Genomic DNA, 23,664 nt, shown 5'->3' with positions numbered 1-23,664 from the left:
TTTGGTTACACAGTTCATTATTAATATTCCTTAACCCTTTAAGGGTCTTGGGAAATATAGGGCTTCAACCTCCATTAAAAGAGGAGAAGAAGATCTCACTTGTCGTGATCTAAGTTTTCTATTGTCAGGAGGAGACAAAAGAAAGTTAAGTCAGACTATATTAAAAAAAGGAATAAACCTCCCTCGTGTCTACTTTTGATATAGCACCTGTCACTGTACAGTATAGAAGGGAGTAGAGTTAAATCTCAGGAGCAGATAAATTAAATGCACACGTTTAGACAAGTTCTTTCTGTCAACACAGGGGCGAAAAGGCAGGTCAACCACATGAGCCTCGAGCCAGCAGAGCCTGTAAACCGATCCTCGTAGTCTAAGCACATCCTCTGTGTTGGGGTCCCTTTGCTGCCAGGCTCACACACACTGGTGCGTGCACACATACTTGCATTCCTCTGCAGGCTCTGCGAGGGGCAGGCGCAGAGTGTGCTGTATGCTTGGCGCTGTTCTTCAGAGTGAGCGTCTCTCTCACTCTCCCCAGTCATTAAGTCAGAGAGCAGAGGAGGAAGGGAAGGCAGAGAGTCCAGGGGAGGTCTGACGACACCATCTCAGCTCGCTCGGCACCTTATTTTAAATGCACAGATGGATCAATGCGAGCACACAGTCTCGCTTTGATTTCCTGGAGAAACATCAAGATTTATAACAGAGCTGTCACACTGCAAGACATGCGTGCAACTTTCCCGGCCAGGATGAAAACTTAATGTGCGTTTCCAAGGTGAGAGAAGCAGAAGCTTTCAATGCTGGAGGTCCAATGTAAGGATGGATGACACAGGCTAACAATGTTCCTCACCACCTTCTGATCCAGCTTTAAAGGACCATCCAGCTAAACAAAGAAGATCAAGTAACTGAATTCACCTGCAACCTTTACTCGAGGCTGATATGATGCTGTGGTACAACTTTGGGCGGCACTTAATCTCGCTGGGAGCATTTCTGGTGATCGTGAGCTGCGGAGGAGGGGAGCAGCGGAGAGGGACAGAAAGCAGCAGCACAGGTGGCAGCAGTAGCAGCAGTAATGGAGGAAGTAGTAACAGTAATTACAGCAACAGGAAATTTCATAAGATCCAGCATGGCCAGTGCACCTATACATTCATCCTACCTGAGGGAGACGGAGCCAGAGGAGGCGCCTGCAGGGAGGCGAAAGCCGGTAGCCCAGAGCACAACTCTCTCCAAAGAGACGCTCCGCCAACTGACCCGGAGTTTCCCAGCCAGAAGATCGAGCAGCTCGAGCACATTATGGCGAATTACACCCAGTGGCTACAGAAGGTAAGGATGCATTTTTTTTTTTATCTGATTGTCGGTTGTTTGATATTGCGTCACATTTTCTAAACGGCAGGTCAAATGGGAATGCAGTTACATTTGTCTTGTTTATTTAGATTCATGCTGAAAATTGTGCATATTGAATCGCGTCTACAACAACCCTGCATGTGACCGGCTCTAGTTTCTTTTGAAGTGGTCACGCTGTAGTTTATTTGTTGTGATATTTGTGTTTCCGTGGGTGTGTGGTCTCCGCAGAGTGTCTAGTTTGTGGCTTCACAAGATAACTTGTTTTGGTTTCTGGATGAGGCTCTCAAACTAAATCCAGGCCGTGTTTGCTGTTTTCTTGTAGTCCCCACATTATTTGTCAAAGTATTTGTCAGAGGAAGTGTTTATGTGCTTTAAAGGGAAAGGATTTTTGTTTGGGTGATTCTATGTTGCCAGACTCAAAGTGAAATGAGGAGCAGGGATGGCAGTGAAAAAGTGCACAGAAAATGTGGATAAACTGGATGCAACATGTTGTAAATTATTATAAAATCTCAAAATAAGTTTGGTCAACTCACAGGATAGCTGTATTTCCTTTGTTGCTGATAATTTACATTTTTTAAAACAAGGCTTCTATCAGAAAACAGAATGTGTATTTAATAATCGATAAGACAGAGTAAGCAACATGATTTATACTATCATCCCTGCTATGCTGTTATGTAACTGTGTACATTGGCTGATTTGAACTTTTTGTTCTGGATGACTCACAGCTGTCTGGTATTCTGGCTTCTCTAGACATCTTGTACTGCTGCGACTCCGGTCTGCCGCTATGTAGCCGACCAGCAAACACTATCTATTTTTTACAACTTACTCTTTATTTTTCCCTGAGTAAACTACCCTTTAAGTAAATTCCACAGATGTCCCATTGAGTTGCACGGAGCGTCGGTCATAGAACAGAGGTAGTTATGTCAGTCGCCCCCTGTTCTCCAGTGGGCTGTCTCTTTAATGGCAGGAAGTCAGAGAAAGAGCCCCTAGAGACACTCAGAGGAGGAACAGACAGAGAAAGAGAATGCTCCCTTAGTTATTCAAGCCAAGGACGTGCGAGTACAACTCGAAAGTCCAGACTTGAATAAAAGAAGAAAACTTGAACCTGTTTGATTCATCTGTATAATAAAAGCAACATAATCTTCTTTTTTTTTTTTTTTAGAGCTGATATGATTTATAATAACTCACATTTAATAAGTCTTTAACAACCAAATTACAATTTATTTATAGAGCCACCAAGGTGTGTACTATGTTCAAATATGGTTCTACTGTAATGTTAATGGGTTGCAAATCGGGAGGCCATCACTGATATGGCTTGGCAGGCACTTTGCTTTTCTAAGCTTTGAGACTTTGTGTCTCCAAAGAGAGCGAGACTATCTTTCTGAAATGAATACTTGAATCAAATAAACAAACTTCCAATTTCGGCATAACCGGCTCCTCAACTTTCCAAAATATTGTTCTCAAACAAGATTAGGAGGCTTAATCTGTGATTAATTGCTTAAAGCTAATGGTTTATTTTTTTGTCACCAAATCTTTTGCATGCGCAGATAACACCTGATGGATTTGATTGATTACAGAGGGACTGGGAAAATGAATCACCCTGAACTTCATCAATACCCCAACTCTTTTCATTAGCAATAAGCATGTCCTCCCCAAATCTGTCTGAGCTACGCTGGTGTGTGCCTGCTTTTCATTTACTCTCAGAAAGTAAACTTCTCACTCCTCAGGTTATAGGAAATAGTAATTCCTCATCAATTACCCAGGCGTTGGTCGCAGTATGTTACAGCAAGATGTTGATTGAGTTTGTAATTAGGGAGGTGTTGTATTGGAGGCGGCTCCACCCTCCTGCAAAGGCAGATTATGTTACTTAAGCTAGAGCAGATACAATTCCGATAAAATACTGTATGAGGTATTTTGAGTTTACAGTTCAGAATCTGTGAAATATCAGCTTATCATCGGTAATGTATATTACTGGCTTTATCTCAGTTTAGTGTAGGAATTCAATGTTCATGGTGTATGTCAAGGTTTAACACATGGTGTACATGTATATATATTCACCATCAATTGCATTTTTAGATTTTGACGGCTGAACACAAATATGCTTTTATCTAATCAAAGAAACAAAGGCCTGCACCTTTTTTTTATTGATGAGTTTCTACACCAGTGTGCTATTTTTTTAAAGTCTGTAAACCTGTGTGTTTCTGCATTGCTCCCAAAAGCGATCCATGTGTCAAGAAAGGCCAGGGGTGAAATAACACCGGCTTTATCTTTGCTCAGTGGACCTCATCCGTCTGTGATAGTACAAGTGATACTATGAAAACACAACGGCAGCGTTTGTAGACTGAAGGTTTGACTAATGAGACCTCTCGTGTAACTTTCTCCTTAGATTTTAAGAAGGGTGTGTTTGAAAATGTCTGCCATCACCATTTATACTGTCATACCTCTTTCCTGACACTCTGGAGTTTTGCTTGACTGCACATATACTTCATTTCAAATGTAAAAATAGTTTAAATTATTATAACATTTCTAGAATAAACATCGCTCTGTTAAGTAATGTCTGATGTTTGTAAAACATAATTCCCTGAAAGAATGGGCTTTTGGAAAATATCAAACTTTAAAAAAACACAAAGTAAAAGATTAACAGAAGAAAGGAATTGGCGTAGACATTTCAGAGGGGACACTTAAACACAGTGGTAATTCAGCCTAATTGCACTGCATGGGGGGAACATCAGGATGCAGTTAACATTTTTCATTGGACAGAAGATTAAGTGTCCTGGCCAGTCTATCTATCTCAATCAAGCCAGCCTTTTTACTGCTTGTCTAAGTGAAAGCTCGCGCTGATGTTGCTCCAGCCAGTCCTGATGAAAGAGACGGACGGAGGAGACCGATCCAGATAGCACACCCGTGGGTCGGTGCTCAGTTCAGTGTGGGGGATAGACGGGAGAGAATGATGCAGCAAACAGCTGTTGGGGAAGCATTTTAAGTCAACGCAGGGTAGAGTATATGGACCCTGATAACATTCCTGACCAGTCAAAGGTGGCTTGTGTTTGTCCAATGATTACTTCCCTGGCCTTCCAGCAAGGCAAGGAGCCTCAGACAAGCTTGGCTCTGAACTCAGAGAGAAGATGCAGCAGAAAACAACTTACTGCAGCCACAAATCAAGTTTAAAAACCGACTAATCAGATAAACTACATGAAATCACAAACTGGAACAACAGTCAAATGCAAGAAAAACCAACCTCAAACTCATTTAGCAAAAACTGCTGTTACATGTTTTTTATTGTCTGAAGTTTTAGGAAAAGAGACATTCAAACAAGGGATATTAAGAATTCAATACCTGCTCTGTCATTTAAGACAATTTTCCTCTTTCTTAAAGTGTTGAGTTTTGAAAACAAACTCTAATCACAGTGAAATGTTGTTGTAGTTATGCTAGTTTGGCTTCTTGATCAGAAGTGCAATGAGGATTACTCTTGTTGGAAACATGAGAATGGATGGGTTTTAAGGATAAATATAAGGCTGACTCTATGAATCATGCATTTTACAACACGTTCAGAGAATATCCTTTCTTCTTTCATTAATATTTCAAGGACAATGAAACTTTGGCACAGATAAAAGTTTAGCAAGCTACATTTTGTTTCTGCTTTTCTGAGAGAAAGTAATGGATCCTCTCGTTTCCCTCCTGGCGGAGATGGTAACGAGTGGTTGAGAGCAGTGTTTCTTGAAAAGGCTGGCCTGTGCCAAACTAAGCTGTTGTACAAAGGGAGGGGAAATAACTATCCACACTCTTATCCCTGTGAAAATCCCATCATTCTGCCTCTCGAGAAACATGTACTCTGCTGCATAAACAGTGTTTTAAAAGGATATATCGACATGTGGGCAGCAGCTTGTTTGCCTTACATACTGGAAGTTCATACGAGAAAGGGTGAATATGTGTCTCTATTTAGTGCTATCAGAGGGCCACACAGCATGCCTAGGGATCCAAGGAGAAAGCTATCTATTTTAGGGGTGACTGTCTCTATGAGAGTTTATTTTCACTGTTAATGTGGGCCAAAACTAACAATCGGATGATACATAAAGGCTAGGGAATGCTCCGAGGAATAGAAAGTTCTTCCTTCCTGACCCCAAAAACTTGTAAAAAGGAAACCATGTAAATTGCTGAAGGACACTACAATAACAGCTTCCAGAAAAGTTGTCTCGGCCGCACTTTCACTGACTGAAAACGGAAAGGAAACAGGGCTCTCTGCTTAGCATGTCATGGGAACAGGGAAAAACATTACAGCCATGCCACAGTGATTCCACATGGACAACGGAGACCAACATTGTTAATGTTTCCGATTTTCAGCAAAAGGAGCATTTAGTGTCTTTGTCACTCAATTTGTCCAGCCACGTTTGTTTTTAAGACCCCCTTTTTTCCAGAAATCATATTTCACTGCAGCCCATAACAACATACTGGAAGTTTTGATATTGGGCAGGCAGGTGTACACCTGTCCTTTTTTTTATCTCAATACATGAAGTCGTGCATTTTACTGTGCTTTGAGTCTGTCTAGTTTATCTTTTGCAGCTATAATGCGAGCATGTGGTTCCTTTTCCATCACTCATTTCAGTGAATAGCTCTCTGGTGGGCACTTTATAGGGAATTTATTTTGTTTTAATTATAAGGTTATACATTTGGCTAAATGCTTGAAGGATTTATGATGTCCCTTCTGAAAACCGTGTTGCTTGTAGCTTGGCACCCGCTGATGCATCTGTGAAATAAATTGAGTTTCCTCTGATAGGTTTGTGTTTCCATGTGCCCTTGAGTGCATTCATTTCCTTCATTTGGTTCCTGGAGGCTTTGTAAATGTGAGTGCTCTACAATAGTGGTGATTTCTTTAACCTGAATTATTTAGTTATTTTACACTACTTTTAAGAAAAAAAACTCTATAAATATAAAATTGACATACTTTTACCTCAATTCTCTTGTTCCATGTTGAATGAGGGTCGATAGTCACTCTCGTTTACCTCTTTTTGATATTATATTGTACCTTAGCATTCATATATTTTCTTACAAAACAACTCAAATAAGAAGAACATCTTTCTTTATAGGAATCATTATAAATAATGATATTTTGGGATGGCAAGTGGAAGTCATTAGAACTGAGTGTAATTTATGGTCAGAATAGTTGCCAAAAGCACAAGGTTCATGGCTGTATCTCTGCCACTACTAAGGTTGAGTGATTATGAGCCAAATATTAGATAGCAAAAGCTTAGATGGAGCGAAACATTAGACATTATAGTCAATCTGAGTGCACAGTTCAGTAACGTAGTGTTTTCCCAGCCTCCTGCACAACTGTGTTTGAACCTATTTCAGTCTTTGAATCGGCTGTTATCTTTGTCGTTTTTTATAATGACTCTTGATAAGCAAAGCAGATGATAATGCTTCTCACCCGTATCTGTGGGTTTATTTATTTTCCTTGAAACTTAAGGTCCATTTAAGTTGTGAGCAGTAAATCAAGGTTTGATAAAGACTGAGAAAACTGTCCCCGGCATTAAAAAACAAAACCGCATCGAGAAGTTGAGCCTCTCTCAATAGATACCCTAGTACGTCTACACCAGGGATGGGCAACTTTGATGGTGGTGGGGGCCACATCATTGATGTACTGGCCATCAGGGGGCCGCAGATTCACTTGGAACACACACACACAAAAATGCCATGTGTTGTATGTCATTATTAACAAATATACTAAGTCTGACATCTTCATTGACATTTTACAATCAAAGGGAACATCCCCAAACATATAAGCTCACTAAACAAATATCAGTTCACAGAAATGTTATTTCATTTTTACAAGTGGTATGTTTGTATTGAACAGGTTATTAAACAGTGGAATACAAATATTTTAAACTATTGGAAAGCACAGAAAATGTGTGTATTGAGATTAACCATTAAGATGACATACACTTGAAGTCATGAACACTAACCCAGACATTAGTTGTCTAACTTGAACCTAAAACACTTGTAGCCAGTCTCTGCATTCCCCTTATTCCACAATAAGGGGAATGTCAACACAGACACCTGTCAGCCCGCACTCTGCTGTTCCTCAGCACCACTCCCCCTCCCTCCCGCTGAAATTATGAATGAAAAGCGTAGTAATCATAGATAACACGGCAGGGTCCGTGACAGTTTGTTTCCATCTGATTTCAAATAAACAAAGTCTTGGTTTTAAGAATATTAAACTTGTTTCGCCAAATTCAGATGATAAATACAACTTTTAAGCTTGTAAAGGCATAATTACAAGAGGCAACTTAACGTCACAGCAGGCATAACAACAGCCGGTGTTTCTTGTGAGGGTTTCCCCGGGAAACGAACACAATACACACAAATGCGTCACAGATTATTTTGCGGTATTTTAAATCATGTATGCAGCTCATGACGTAATTAGGAGTCTAGTGGACGGTATCAGTACTACAAGTAAAAAAAAAAAGAATATATATATATTTTTTTTAATTAATTACGTTGTTTATAAATTAATCTGAGGGCCGCAAAAAGAGGAGGTGGGGGCCGCATGCGGGCCGCGGGCCGCCATTTGCCCATCCCTGGTCTACACAGTGTGAATTTACAATAACGTGTCAGTTACTGTTTCCTTTGGGGGTTTTTTCTACAGCTGCTTTTTCTTTCAGGAAAAAAAACAAAACATGAATGTATAGGATTGCTGGTTCTCGCACAGAGCAGGAGAATGAACAGCTTGAATTTACAGCTAATTGTGCAGCTGTCGCTTCATTCCTCATTTTATGTTCATTACATTTTTAAGTTTACTGCAAGTAGTTCTGTTTGATCCCCTAAATCTCTATATGTTAATTTTGTAAAGTCCTGAAGCCTCCCCCATGCTACCTCTGAGGCCGATTCTCCCCACAGCGTCTCTTTGACTCACCCCGACAGATGTTGCTTTTTGAGTGGATATCGTTGTCTGTCAACGCTGGGGAGCCTTCCAGAGGTTCCAGAGGACAGAGCCGTTTCACCTCTTTATTTTGAGTTCAGCCCTACAGATTTAGTGTTGCTAGGTTTTCCAATTGAAGTAAAAACAAAATAATCATAAATGCATGGTTGAAAGACATTCTTTAATCTGAAAATAAAGGGCTGTAGAATCAGTCAGAGTCGATGACAGGAAGCAAGTAAAGTTGAAGAGAGATAAAGAAGTAGATCAGGACAGAGTGCAAGATACAGGGTGAAAAACTAAGTGTCCCATCTAGGAATTATCTCACTTATTTATTTTTGACAGGATTTGTTCTGTGGTGTGGTAGAGAGAGAAGTGGGTGAATATCGTGTGATGTGTTAACTTACAATGTAAGACCTGCACAGAGCAATGGTAGTAAGAACAGAACTCTGCAGAATGTCTTAATATAGCCCTGTCTGTTTTCTGTAGGTGGTTTGGACAATTCAGTGTTAGGTCTCGGTTTAGCGGTTGAGTTCTTTGACTCGTGTGACACCTCATTCAGCGTTCGCACATGCAGACATACGTGCATATATTCACACACACAAAAACAAAAAGATATAGACGAGCACACATACATTCACTCAATCTATGTTTTTAAAAAACACAATCTAAGCCCTGTCCAAAGCTGTGTTTGCCTCGTCTGGGAGCCGAGCCAGGCTTCTCACACTCAATACCAGGACTGGAGTTGGCACAGAGACTACAGACGTGACACAGTGAAGTGAGTTATATATCCCCACTTTCGAAACATAACACCCTTAAAACATGGTACAGAACAAGTCAAAAGTCATCGTAAAATAATTTAAATTTTAGAGCTTTCACCACTCTTCCTTTCCTTTGTCCTTTCAGCTTGTTGTGTGCCTTTTGGTGCCACCGCAGTCAGTTATGTCAAAGCAATCAATTTGCTGATGGAAAACACCTGCTCACACTGTTTCTATTAAATGCAATATTTAAAATGGGTACAATGCATCCATCATATTGCAGGCACTATTATAAAATAATTTCAGCAAGCGATTCTGTACGTACCATTTATTTAAGATCAGTAATCTATTACAATTTAAGGCTTTAAAGATTGCTGTTACATTTGTATAATGATTCATCATTACATAATTGCAGTTGCGACCTGGCCGTTTATTCACAATTTTATTTAAGTGTTTATGATGAATTATTAGTTAAATATTGTGTTATTATCCCTTTCCGTACAACAACAATTCACTAGCCCTAAACTGTGCTGCTCTACGGTGTTCTAACAGGAAGTTTATCATAAATCTATCATTGATCGAACAGATGTATGTGCTTTTTGAATCTGCGTTCAAAAACCAAATACAAATGGTCCTTGATGTTTATTTAAATTGACATGTTTGCAGTGGTTGTGAGACAGAGAGGCTAACCCCCCAGAATCGTGTGTGTTTGGTTATCTTTGCATGTGTGTACGGACACATTTGTGTCACTCGAATTTCCATTACATTATCATGTGTTTGTTTTACGACATTGTTTGACTTTCATGAGTCTGTTTGGATGAAATGGCCTTCAGCTTAACTGATGGCCTGTAAAGGATCAAATGAAATGTTCCTTCTCTGGACTCATACAGTCATAAGGTGAAGCTAAGACAAAAAAATCTGTCACATTTTCTTAACGATTGTCAAACAGCACTTCTGTTATGAACGTAGATGTATAATTGTTTTTGTGGTGTCTAGACTAGCCCAAGACATGTCAAACCAGAGAAACTACTTTCTAACCATGCACAAAACACAGTTCCTGTCTGCAGTTCTGCAGTTTCATGAATGGAGTATTTTCCCTATTTAATAATGGTATACAGGATTGTGTAGAACTCCTGAATTGTGGACAAATCACTATCATCTTAGGGTGATCCGGACCAGCCGACCTAGTTTTCATTACCAAGGAAGTGTATTTGTTCCTGCTGGCTTCACTATTGGTGTTTCAAAGCTCTTTTTTGACCTTGAAATCAGCAGTTTAAATACTCACCCAACGCCCACATATTATATCTCTTATAATTACTCAGAAAATGTACACAGTACAAAATTACAACATTTACAGTCCATGTGGCGGGCATGTGATATGATCAAAAGATCCACTAAAGTTACCTTGTGGAAAGATGTTTTGCTTTGTTGTCTGAACATAATGATCCCGGTTTAGTTGCACTTGCTTTTGATCACCATCATCTCCTTTTTGACTGTTTATACTAGGGATGGGAATTTGAAAGCAAATGTATATTCAAATATTTGATCCCCAAAAAAACGGCTAACAGATTAACTGAAATGTACATATCCTATAAAAAAAATATAATTCAAAAATAAATAAATACATGTTCAAATAAGTATAGAAACCAAGTCGAATTTGTCAAATGTATTGAACTGGTGATCACAGTTTGAACAGTTGACAGCTATAGGCCTACAGCTTTCATGCCAAAAACTTGGTTTTTAAATTAAAGAGGACACGAAGAACATAACCGGTTAGGGCAGGGGTGGGCAATTATTTTTTCCATGGGGCCACATGAGAAACAAAAAATATTGTGGAGGGCCTGGCCAAAAGGCTGAACTCAATTCTGCATAATATTAATTGTATTTCTTTATAAAAAGCAGTAAATAGCATTGTTTTGACAAGCTGGTAAGAGTATATGTTATAGTTGAGCAATGAAAAAGTGAGGTTGCCTTACAAAAAATGTAATTTATTCAATCAAATTTCCCAAAACAATGGTAAACAAAATGTGAATGTTTTTCACCATTTCTGACTCATATTAGTGAACATTTTCAGTCGCATTCACTACAAAACACATTTTGAGTTTCATATACTGTTGGAAAGTTGTGTAAAGGTTCTTAGCATTCTTAAGACATCACAACATTGTCTTTGTGCTCCAAACATTCAGCAAGATACATCATATTGAACTGTCACTGAACATCACTGAACTGTGATTTTGAGAAAAGGCTTCCAAAGAAAGTGTCCCAGTTCACTGCTAGTTGGTTCCTTTACATGCCTACATTTGTAGTCTAACCACCTCATTTGGTGTTTTTAAGTTCTTTTTTCTTGTTCAGTGAGAGAAATCTAGTCTCTGCTGGGCTTTAACGAGTGCATCGAAGTCAGGTTGAATGTCTGAGGTGGAGATGCGAAGCACAGCTGACAGATGATCATCAGTGAGAGAGGATCTATACCTGGATTTCATAAACTTCATCTTTGAAAATGTTTGTTCACATGTAGGTAGAGCCAAAGAGAACCAACATCTTCTGAGCATGTCTCCTCATGTTTGGAAAGTTCTCCTCCTCGAGAGAAGAGTAGAAATCCAGCAGAGATCCTGACTTAAAGCGCTCTGCCAGTACTGCATCAGACTGCAGGTCAATGAGTTCCAGCTGAACATCACTGGGTGCATTATCCATACTGCAGGTAAAGGGAGAGGAAATCATGAGCATTTCATCCTCGATTGTTCGGAGATCTTCAAATCGCCTTGAAAACTCACCATGCAATGCTCCTAACATGGATGAGTACCTGCGGAGGTGATCAGCTGATGGTGTGACTTCTTTCAGGGTTTGCATGTGAGTGAGAGTGTTGCTCTCCAGTTGGCTTGAAAGAAACTGCATCTTTCTCATGAAAGCCTTCACCAGGCTGTGCATTTCATGAACAAAAAGGCCCTTGCCTTGCAGTTTGGTGTTCAGTTCATTCATCAGTGCAGTCACATCAACAGCAAATGCAAAATCTGCCATCCAGTCCTCGTCTGAGAGCTCTGGGATGTCTTTGCCTTTCTTCTCACAAAAGTCTTGAATCTCTGCTTTCAGGTCCCAAACTCTTTTTAGCACTTTGCCCAGGCTGAGCCATCTGACAGCTGTGTGGTAGCCGATGTCACTATGCTCAGTCTCATGCTCCTCCAAAAGTGCAACAAACTGTCTGTGATTCAATGCCCGTGCCCTGATGAAGTTTACTATTTTAGTAACAACATCAATAACATGGTGAATTTTTAGCACTGACTTGCACAACACATGTTGGTGTATAATACAATGCAAAAATACCAATTTCTGATCTGCGTCGATTTCAGTCACTTTATCTTGCATACGTTTCAAAAGTCCAAAATTTTTACCTGTAAGATTTGGACAACCGTCTGTTGTGACACCTGCCAGTCTGTCCCATTTCAGTCCCAGCGTGTCCATGCACGCATTTACCTCCGTGAACAGATCGCTCCCTGTCGTCGTCCCTTTCATCGGCCGCATTGCTGCCAGCTCCTCCTTAATCTTGAAGTCCGGCGTTATCCCACGGACAAATACGAGTAACTGCGCTGTGTGGCGGACATCACAGCTCTCGTCCAAAGCCAAGGAGATAAAGTCAAAACTTGCCACTTCATGTTGCAGCTGAAGCTCCAGATTCCCCGCAATGTCCTCGATCCTTCTCGTCACGGTTCGCCTGGACAGCGGGACTTGCTCAAAGGCTTCTTTTTTTTCAGGGCATATTAGTGCTGCAGAGTCCACTCAGCACTCTTTGACAAACTCCCCCTCTGAGAATGGCTTACTGTGTTTAGCTATTTTGTGGGATATCACGAAGCTGGTCTTGGTTGCTGCATCCTTGGATGTGTGAAGCTTGGTAAAAAAGCCTTGCTGCTTTTGCAGCTTAGCTAGCAAAGCGTTCGATGTGCGCGCCCTTTCAGCATCAGTCAAGTTTTTGTATTTCTCCCCGTGTTTCGTCTCGTAATGCCGACTCAAATTGTAGTCCTTGAACACGGCGATCTGCTCCCCGCAAACTAAACACACGGCTTTACCTCCGACTTCAGTAAATAAATACTTAGCAGTCCAATTTTTGTTGAAAACCCTACATTCGGCATCTACCTTTCTTTTTTTAGCATCAGCTGACATTTTTGAGCGCTAAAGTCGTCTTGTGACAATTATCCAATAACACGCACGTCTTGATTTGACGTATTGCGTCATTATGTACGTGAATAAAAAACAACTTTAAAATAAAAGCATTGCAGCTTTAGTCCATGCATGAGGTAAAATTAGAAAATATGTTTATTTTGTAATTTCCAATGAACCTTACACGGGCCGGTCAGAGTCAACCAAAGGGCCGTATGTGGCCCGGGGGCCGTACAGTGCCCAGGTCTGGGTTAGGGTAACGTAACCCTATTAAAACAGAGATCAACAACCTATAACAGGGCCTATGCACAAAATGCAGCCAGGGATTATACATGCAGTAAACTTTATGTACTCCATACTTCTTTAAATCCTCCTAATCTTTCCTTATGTCTTATTTAGCATTTTCTTATAGAAATGTACTATAAATCATCCAAAAAAGCAATGTTTGCCAAATTGCAGTCAGATTGCTATGCTTGTTTAAATAACTTTAGATGCATAACTCACACATATATTTATCCTATGGCATGTCTCAAAAGACTTGTATCATAGCAAGCTACAGACAAGACACAAACATGCACATTGTCAGTTTTCCATCTGCTGAAGGTCAGGCAGCAGCAAATGCATTAACGTAATGGTTGCTATAATCTGCATTTTCTAACTTAAAGCAGCATTGTTTGTTCCTTTTCACAACGACCATGTTGAACCACGTGAAATTGAAGCAGCTGCATGTTAGTCGAGCTACCGCACCTCTTCTTACTCCTCAACTCTTGTTTAGATTTAGTGTCGCTTTAGAATCATTTAAAGAAAAGTTCTAACCACATGAATAGACACACAGTCCAATCTGCCTTAATAGGTACTTTAAAGTGACAAAGTAGCCATTTATGTGATTCATAGCCCTCTGGGTGTTAGCAACTAGCAATAGCAACAAATGGATAGTGGAAAATGACTCGTTGTAACATGATCTGGAACCGATGCGATGCCGTCAATCTGTCCTTACTGATAAAAACAATGCAGAGTATGGAATAGAGAAGGGGGAGGAGAAAACACAAGGAAATGGATAGATATAAAGAGTAGCAGAAAGGGAAAGTGAGAAAAAATGTAAGGCTGTGGTTGGTGTTCACTGTGGTGATTGTAACTCTTGGCGACAACAGTAATGATTTATAAAATCTGGAGTCCTCGCTTAATGGGATGTTGGTATGAAAGATAAACACGAATATGACCTTGAAGACCATCACACCCATACATTTTGATTAGAAAAGACACCAAGCTTGATAGATAGTGTTACTGGCACACAAACTGGAAGACTGGAGCCAATTATTTCCCTGACGCTTTGCCCAGCTAGGCTGTTCAACATACAACAGTAATGTTTCTGTCATGACTGAGCTTAAAACAAAACATGTCTTTCTGCATCTTAATTCCACAGCTTTTTGGCTGAGGAATGCCCTGCTGTGATGTTTAGAGGGTACACTGGAATGCTATCTCAAATATTTTGATGTAAACGCCTCCTCCGTGGGATGGTGGATTGTTGGTATCCCTGTGTGCTTCAGTAAAAGGGGCAGACTGACATGGCCCATATAATTGACACAAAAAAGCCATCATCGGTGACGTTCCTGCTTGTATGTGTCCCTGAGGAAAGATTCCCATGTTGGACAACTTGCGTCAGAATAACAACTGCCCCTCTGATGCTACTCGCTGTTTAAGACCTCTGGATGACTGAGCAGGTCCGAGTTTGTTTGGGTTTCGATACGCATTCCCATGTCTTGGGTGAATGCAAGCACTTCCTCTCCCATATGGCCAGATACGCATAATTAGTTGGATTAATTTTTGGGTCCATTTTGACATCAGAGAGCATGATTGTAATTGGAGGATTTGTTAAAATATACATTCATGCTAAGGTGGTACTTAAGTGCATTTATTTTTGTTCTTAACATGGATAGAAACCACAAGACGTTGTCATTGTTGCATGAATGTATAAGTCAAACATAAAATACATGCATTACTTAGTACAGTGTTTTTCAACCAAGATTGTCAGAGAGGGGGTCAATTGGGTCTTTTTGTTCTCTTCTAAGGGATTACTGCTTCCTCCAATAGGGACAATATACAATTGTATACAAACCACACATCCAGTTAGTGATACAAACTAATATTAAGATAATACACAAATAGAAATTAGATGTATTAGGCTACTGTTCATTGCCATTGCTTTGTATTTGTTGAAGCTTAAGATATAATAATTTAAATAAAATTCAAGAAAATAGACAAATATAGTATATTGAATATTATTATCCTCATTATTATTGATTATTCTTTCCAATTATTATAATGGAACACTGATTTTAAAGGTGCATGGGGTAGGTAATTTCTGAGAAACCAGCTCGAGTGCCCTAGAATTTGAAAATACACAACCGGAGAAAATCTGCCACTTCCTTCAGACTTCCTTACAGAGCCCCTCCTGCAACACATACGAACGCGCACATGACCAATGAGGGCACGAGATAAGTTTGTGCACAGATGGAAGGCTGACAGGCAGGTAGGCCATCCAGTTATTTTAACCGGGCCGGCTAAAATGATTGGTCGTGCTTTTTACAGTACTACGGCTTCCACAGATGACATTTGTTTTATGGATTTTTTTGTCAAAGCACTTAAGATATTCATTGCTATCGGGATGTTAAGAGCATTCCATGGAATATAACAAAAAGTGCATCTCAAGCCGGTTTCTCAAACTTACCTACCACACCTTTTAAGTCCGCTCTTAAAAATGTAATGTACTGTATTGTCGAGGAACAGAGTGCCCCCAACAATTAGTTATTATTTACTAGTGTTAGCTGTTGTTGCTATAGCAGTAGAGTACTGACAGTTCTGAACAACATACAGATAGCACAATACAGTTTATCGATGGACAGATTTGTGACTTTTTGTCATTATCAAAACAATGAAGGGTGGCCTTTTTCTTCCTTAAATATATTTGGGCGTGTGTAGACAGGCCTTGAGTTAATTTTTCATTTTGTAGTTTGGCCAAAAATATGTGTTGGTACAGTTTATAAGATTACAAATTGTATAAGCTGGGAGGTCTGCTAGCAGCTGTGTCCTTACATGATTTTATTAGGAAAGGTAGGAGCTTTGCTGTAGGCATACATGGGTTTATTTTCTGTGCCTCAAACTCTGTAACGTTTTTATTTAAATGTGTCCTATCATGCTAAAAACTTTTCTCAGCTTTCATATGTTTCTCTAGAGCAGGGGTGGGGAACCTCCGGCCTCCGGACGTTTACGGGCCGCGAGACCATTTGGTACGACCCTCGAGGTAATTTATAAACATACGCAAAAAATGTTAAAAAATCTACACCGCAAAATAAATATACAAGCGAGTGCTTGTTTTTCCTGGCCAAGGTCAGGGTCCTTGAACACAACACAAGCCTAACGTGTCATCACGTGGTATATGTCTCGCCTGACAGGGGTGTAGTGCTGACGGAGAGCAGTGTCTGTGTCTTTAGTTGAAAGCCCAGTGGCTATCTGTTCATCTGTCATACTGATCATACAGTCAATAACTTTGTTGTTATTAGCATCTGGTTAGCTAGCTATGCGAATATAATAAGCTTTTTCTACAACCAGTGAGGTAAAGGCACATCTTTATATGATCATTATAGTTATGAAAAAATAAGAGAATAAAGTAAACAGGTATAAAATACGATATGACAGTAAAAACAAGTTGTTATTAATAAACAAGAATAAAGTTTAAAAGGGGAGTGATTTGTAAAATATCCATAAAGAAAAATAAAATCTGCTTAGTTGTGTTTCATATGGGTGTTGAGAGATGTATCCATAGATCTCTTCATGTTGCTCTCAAAGTGCATCAGATTGATGGTTTTAACTTCAACATTTAAAAAAAAAAATCTTCCAGAGGGAGCATGCCCCCGGACCCCCCTAGAGGAGGTTAGGTCCCCCCCCCACTTAAATCATGTTCACATGGATAGGAAACTAAATACATTTGCACACACCTTCTGTCCAAATCTTTCTGTTTTGGTGGTCATGCCACAACCGTGCACGTGCATGCATACGCAAGTCATGGTAAGATATTATCTGGATTAAGAGGTTGCTTTTTCTTTGCAAATGAATTGGCTGTGATTTTAGTATTTTTAAGCAGAGGTCAATCATTTGTACGGCCCTCGGAGAATGTTTAAAAAATTGAAATGGCCCTTGAGAGGAAAAAGGTTCCCCACCCCTGCTCTAGAGATTGCAAAATAAACTTCCACGTACATGCATTCCAGTGACTTGAGATATATGTGCTGCTACTTTACATCTGTCTCGACCAACTGTGAGAAATTCCTTTCCTGAATGAATTTGCATCGTTAAAAACAAGCAAGTTTTCACACCACCCTACCGATATGAATAATAAAAAGCAAACATTTCTGTTGGATGTGCTCAAACTTGCTCAAACACTTAAGTTCAAGGCTAAATATTTAGTCTATTTTTTTATGCTAACATGTGCAACTTTTGAGGTTAATTGATTTTACATATTATTACAGACGTGTGAATTATTTTGCTAATTATTTGTGAGGCTCAAATGAATTATTAGTTATATTTGATTTAGAAAGACCCCTTATGTTATAAACTTCATTCATTTAGAGATGGTATATTTGTTTTCATATCAGTCAAGAAGAAAGCTAAACTTAGATCCAAAATGACTTTTTTTTTATCTTACAGGAAAACATTTTATATTATACGCTGTCTTTTCTTGTCCTAGAGCTGGGTTATCAAAACATTTTTCATTGAGGGCCACATTTATTTTTCTTGCTGAATATGCGTTAAGTAAGCCTACATTCCAGCTTTCCATACGGTTTCATTTAGTTTGTTACAAAGTAGATTGGCAGCTTTTATTTTTAAAATGTTTGAAAATGGGACCCAACGATGGGGCTTATTAACAAAGGAATACTTTGTAATATATTTGTACATTTATATTCAAGAACTATAATATAAGACCAGCAGAAGTTTAATGCGTGGGCCATATATTCCATTGTACTTTTAGAATTTGCTGTGGGCTAATTAAACATTTACCACAGCCTGCAGTTGGCCCCCGGGCCGTAGTTTTGATACCCCTGTCCTTGAGGAAGATGAAAACAGAAACCCTACAGAGCGCTATTTGATTTTTGGCAATTTGACTTCATCCTAATAAACACTTAAATCTCCAATTTGACTCAACTAAAGCCACATTTCTGACATATTGTGTTTCGAAATCATGATTTAGGACTAGATTCTCCCCATTGTTACTCATACTTTCTTGAAACCAAGCTTTGTTTTTTCTTTGTGGTTAACTATTGTTGTAACTGAGTAAATTGACAGCTTAGAGAGGTCATTAGTCATTTGAAGATTAAACATTATCAAAATGTGACATTACATTTTCCACTCTGTTTGAACAATTTGTGGTTTATTTTAACACTGAATAATGATTTACAAGGCCATGTCACACGCATTTGACTCAATATGGAAAGTCGATTTGGCCTAAAGAATTTACCCTCGGGTTCTGATTTGTTTTTCCGTTGAAACAACCAAAAAATCTGCCAACCTTGACAACTTAACAAACGGCCAAATATTCTCTCGCTTTCTTTTATATTCTGCCCTGTTGACAAGCCATTTTGCCAGACAACCTTTGAAATGGTTTGCCTTTAAACCTGCCAAATGATTTTGGGCACCTCCAAGTAATCACAGTGATCTACGCAGTAATTTATACAGAGAAAGAGTTGGTTTGTTTCGGGTTGTGTACACAAGGCTCATTATATCCTTGGAAATGCACAACCAAAAACAAATCGACACAATAGCATCTTGACAGGTAATCCACAGGGAAGAAAAAAAGTAAGATAAATCTAAAAGGAGAGGGAAAAAAAGAGTGTTAGAACTGCGGGTGCTGGCTTGTTTTTCAGATGGCAGTCGAGTCTCTTTGGCCAAAGAAGGTCCTGATCAACAGAAAACGGACAGAGCAACAGATACGAGGCAAGGGCTGGACCACCCACCTCACTGCAGACCCATGTTTCTACCCTGTATGATGATATTTCACCATTCACTAAGCTACGCCCCCCTCAGTAATGGTTTGCTACGCATGTTGGCTCTCCTGTCTTTCACATCACAAGTTTACATGATGGCGATCGTAGATCTACCACTTGATTTCATACAGAGGTATAGATAGAATGGCTTTTAATTTCTAAAAACAACTGGTCTTACTAGAAGGAGAAAAGCTTTTATTAGCTGCGTTGATGTACACCATGGTCCTGGAATCGTTTGAAAAAGGTTGTAAGCTATTTAGCTACAAGCAACGGTTGCACGTTTGAACAGATTAAAAAACGCTTCCTCGTTTTTGAAAAGCTAAAATAAAGACCCTTCAAATTATTTATTTTATAGATATTATCCCATTTTCACCATTTCATTGTGTTAAATAATATATTTTTCAAACATCAGGCCTGGAGTAACAATGGCTAAGCTTTGATTTGGAAATTCCTGCTTGGTGGAGATGACAAGTGAATGATCAATTGATCAAACTGCCACTTCAAAGGAAAATCAAAACTGATTATGTGTCCACTAAGGCATAGGGCACGTCGGTTTGTTTGTTAATTTTCAGTCTGTCTACTACTCTTTCGTTCTATTCACATTCTATATGAGGAAAGAAATGTGGCAGCAATTGAGTTAAGGCCTGGATGTTGGCCACCGAGGTGAAGGTCACAGAGGTTAACTGCGAGTTCAACCTGAGTTGTTACTCACCTAATCTTGACAGAGTTTAAGACAGTTTAAATAGTCTTAAAACTTTTTCAAGGTGAATTTTAAAAACAAACAAGCCGATGAGTGAATAAGACAGTTTTCTAAAAAACAAACACAGGTTGCACATATATTTTACAAAACCAGTCATACAAGGCAGTAACTCAGGGTATCGCCTCCTACTATGGTGAATAATAGGCCCAGGTTTAAAAAAAGGGGTGTCAAATTCACCCTTCATTGCTGGTGGACGATAAGAAGGTGCAAGTGTATATGCTGGCATTCGTTCCAAAGTGGTTGTTTTACACCAGGAGGTGCTGATTTAAGGGGTGGGTGGTAGCCGGTAACAGCCCCCCATTCTCTAGTCCATTAAAATGGTCTGAAATGGATCCAGGCCTGAGCGTAAGGGATGCATCCCAGAAGCCTTACTGCCTCACCAACACCATCCCCTACACACACACACACACACACACACACACACACACACACACACACACACACACACACACACACACACACACACACACACACACAGCCAGAGATGTGACAGAGCTACAGCAGTAAGTGTTTTATACAGTCCAGACTCACTGTTTTCTAACTCTCAGAATGTCTCAGCACCACTGCCGCTGTTTAGAAAAAGATCAAGACCCCCTTTTTAGAATGGCTAAATGGAAAATGTCAGAAAAGTGGTAAACATTTGCAGTAATCTGTAACAATGATAGCAGGGGAGTATCATGTTGAGGGATTATCCTGTTCTTGGCTCTCAAGCGATGGCAATTTAACATTTGTACCTTGACAATGTACAGAATAAGTGTGTTTGGTATCTTAGCCGTTGGATTGTGTGCCTTTTTGTCTGTGAACACTTGACCCTCTGTATGACCAACATTCCTTTTGCTCTTAAAATATTCATCCTGGTACATGCTTTATGTTGTACAGCTTGTCAATTAGGTTCTAGACAGCCCCCAAGCAGCTTGCTTAGTGATTAGCCAATTGTACCTCATAAATGGTCTAAAGCAGTGGTTCTCAAAGTGGGGGGTGCAGAGGCATGACAGGGGGGGGGGCGCGCGAGACCAGGAGGAAAAATGGTTAATAAAAAAAGATTTAAATTTAAAATCATAATTTGAAAAATTATTGATTCAAAAATAATGATACAGTACTATTGTGTGTGTGTGTGTGTGTGTGTGTCGGAGATCGTTGTTGTTAGCTTCTGGTGCTAGCGAGCTATGCTAACGGATTGAGTTTTTTCAACAACAAGCTGGAGGAGAGTCCTCTCCTGTCAGACTGAGAGGCTCAGTGAACTAAAGGACTCTGAGTGTTTACATAGTTAACTTTAATCTAAGTTATCTCAGTGGTTATCAAATGTTTTGATGTAAACAATTATTTCCGAGGCACACGTTTATATGATTATAGTTATAAAAAAAATAAGAGAATAAATGAAAAACAGGTAGGAAATACTATATGACAGTAAAAAAAGAATAAACTTTAAAAGGGTGATTTTTAAAATATCCATAAAGAAAAAGTAAATCTGTTTACAGTTATATTTCATATGGGTGTAGAGAGATGTATCCATAGATCTCTTCATTTTGCTCTCAAAGTGCACCAGATTGATGCTTTTAACTTCAATATTTAGAAATACATCTTCCCGGGGGAGCATGCCCCCGGACCCCCCTATGTTAGGTCCACTCCCCACTTATACAAATAGCACTTGACCCCTGCTTACACCTATATTCCGTGAGCTCAACTTTTTTTTTTCTCCAAAGGGGGGGCCTGAAAGAAAACGTTTGAGAACCACTGGTCTAAAGAGACCATTCAGTACATGCAGTATGCTGCATTGTGAGGGTGCAGTTAAGGTTCTAATGGTTTTCCATCCTGATGTCAGGCAGCATCATTAGCAAAGTCAAAGGCAGTCCACATGAAGCCAGACAGTGCCAAACACAGCACCTTAAAACATTCAGTGTAAAGTAGCACTTAGGGAAACATAAACTTGTGTTTATGTGACTCTCACTTAGCAAACAGCGATTTTGTGAAACCACGTTAAGTTGTTTCTAAAAGCAGACCATGGTATTATTTCACATTCTGGAAGGTCCCGTACAGAAGTATTTATTTCATCATATTGAAGTTCCATTTAAATGTCTTTCTCATTTTGCAAAGAGTTAACCAAAGGGAATTAATAAAAGTTACAAGTTTTCAACCTGGAATTGTAAGTGTAATCGTGAAAAATAAGTGGAATATTCTTTTATTTACATTTAAAAAGCTACATTTAGTACCAATAAAACTAACATTCCTCTCTCAATTCACTTTATTTTGAAGCTACAGCCTTACTTGGTTTAATTTCACCATTGGGTGGTGTCTTATGTCGGCAAACTTAAGGTTAATTTTGCAGAGTAATAGACACTACTTCATAACCGTTATGACTGTTTTACACTTGCAGAGCTGTAACCGTAAAGTATTTATTTATATCATAATTTCACTTGCACTCCCAGTGTCTGCTTTGTAGCAGAAGTTACAAAGTCATCCTTTAGAAACCCAGTATAAAGATTATCTGACCCCTTAATGTATGAAATTCCATTTCTACTACATTTTTTCAAGCCTACTGCATATATCCCACTAAAATGGTTACACCCGATTTTACCTTTTTAAGGGTGACTCCATTTAGTTTGGTGAGCTTTAACCAACCCTAAAGCTTTTAATCCATGTTTATTTATCTGGAACATGTTTCTTGTCAATCCCAAGATGAACAATTCCCCAAAAAGCAGCACCATGATGGAAATACATTTGTTCCACTAGAATATATATGTATATTCTTGAGAATATCAATCATTGGCTTTGAGCCCCATTTCTTAGTAGAAAATAAAGCACCACAACCCATGCATTCTCATCATGCACTCGTATTTATTTCAGCATCCTAATCCATTTCCCAACTGACACAAATGTGCGTTTCAGCTCTGAAAATGAGAGAGAGTAATTGCCCTGTGTACTTTGCATGGTTGGCAATAGTTATTATTGGTAGTCACTGACTAGAAAAGCAAACCATTTAACCGGAGCCAAGGTTAGAAACCATTGAAATAACCCAACATCCACATAGACCCATTTTACGGCTTCCTGACTGGTGATTTTACATGATTAGGCGTGTTTGCGTAATCTTGTTTTTCCTTGGTACTTTCCATTTATGAGCCCCTCTAGATCCACCCTTGAGTCACACACATTCCCTAGGACACAAACCATTAAGTGATCGCTCGGCTTAGTTTTTCATCTGCCATCTGTCCCCTCAATACATTTTGTCTCAAGGTGACTTACAATGTGCAAAACCTTTTTCGGTCTTCAGAGAGTGGACACAATCATCTCAGTAGATGAGTAGCTGCACTGAAAGGCTGCTGTTGTAAGCACAAAGAAGAGAGATTTAATTTGAAATGTGATGGTCTGCCTAGAATAATTTTTAGCCTACACCATCCACAAAGTTTGGAGAATTTACATTTCTATATGTATTAAAAAACGTTTCCAAACACAGGCATATTCTCTGGTTCATTATCAGGCAGAGTTATCCATCATCACTTGAGCTTTGTAGATTCCAGACTCAGTGTTTTCTTTCCATTTCCTCAGTCCAGACTATTGGAGGATATGTCAAAAGTGACACTTATATCAGCTCTATATAGTTCATGATTAGGGGAAGGGGTTTGTTCCTGAAAAAAAACTCTGTAAAACTTTTGCCAAGAGATATTCCATGCTTAATATTACATCGAAAAACGGCTAATTCAACTTGACGGACCTGTG

The 23,664-nt window shown here is 39.3% G+C and overlaps 1 protein-coding gene across 1 annotated transcript in view; it reads left to right on the top strand.

The window, feature by feature from the left end:
• Nucleotides 1-23,664, top strand: part of angpt1 (angiopoietin 1) — a 54,153-nt gene that overhangs the window by 732 nt on the left and 29,757 nt on the right. The window contains 1 exon segment of the mRNA XM_079654263.1: nt 302-1,314. Coding sequence (XP_079510389.1) covers nt 931-1,314 — 384 coding nt within the window. The 5' untranslated portion in view covers nt 302-930.

This window comes from Notothenia rossii, assembly GCF_949606895.1.
Source record: "Notothenia rossii genome assembly, chromosome: 10".
NCBI lineage: Eukaryota > Metazoa > Chordata > Actinopteri > Perciformes > Nototheniidae > Notothenia > Notothenia rossii.
The sequence above is the reverse complement of the archived record's forward strand: the minus strand, read 5'-3'. Positions and strand labels throughout refer to the sequence as shown.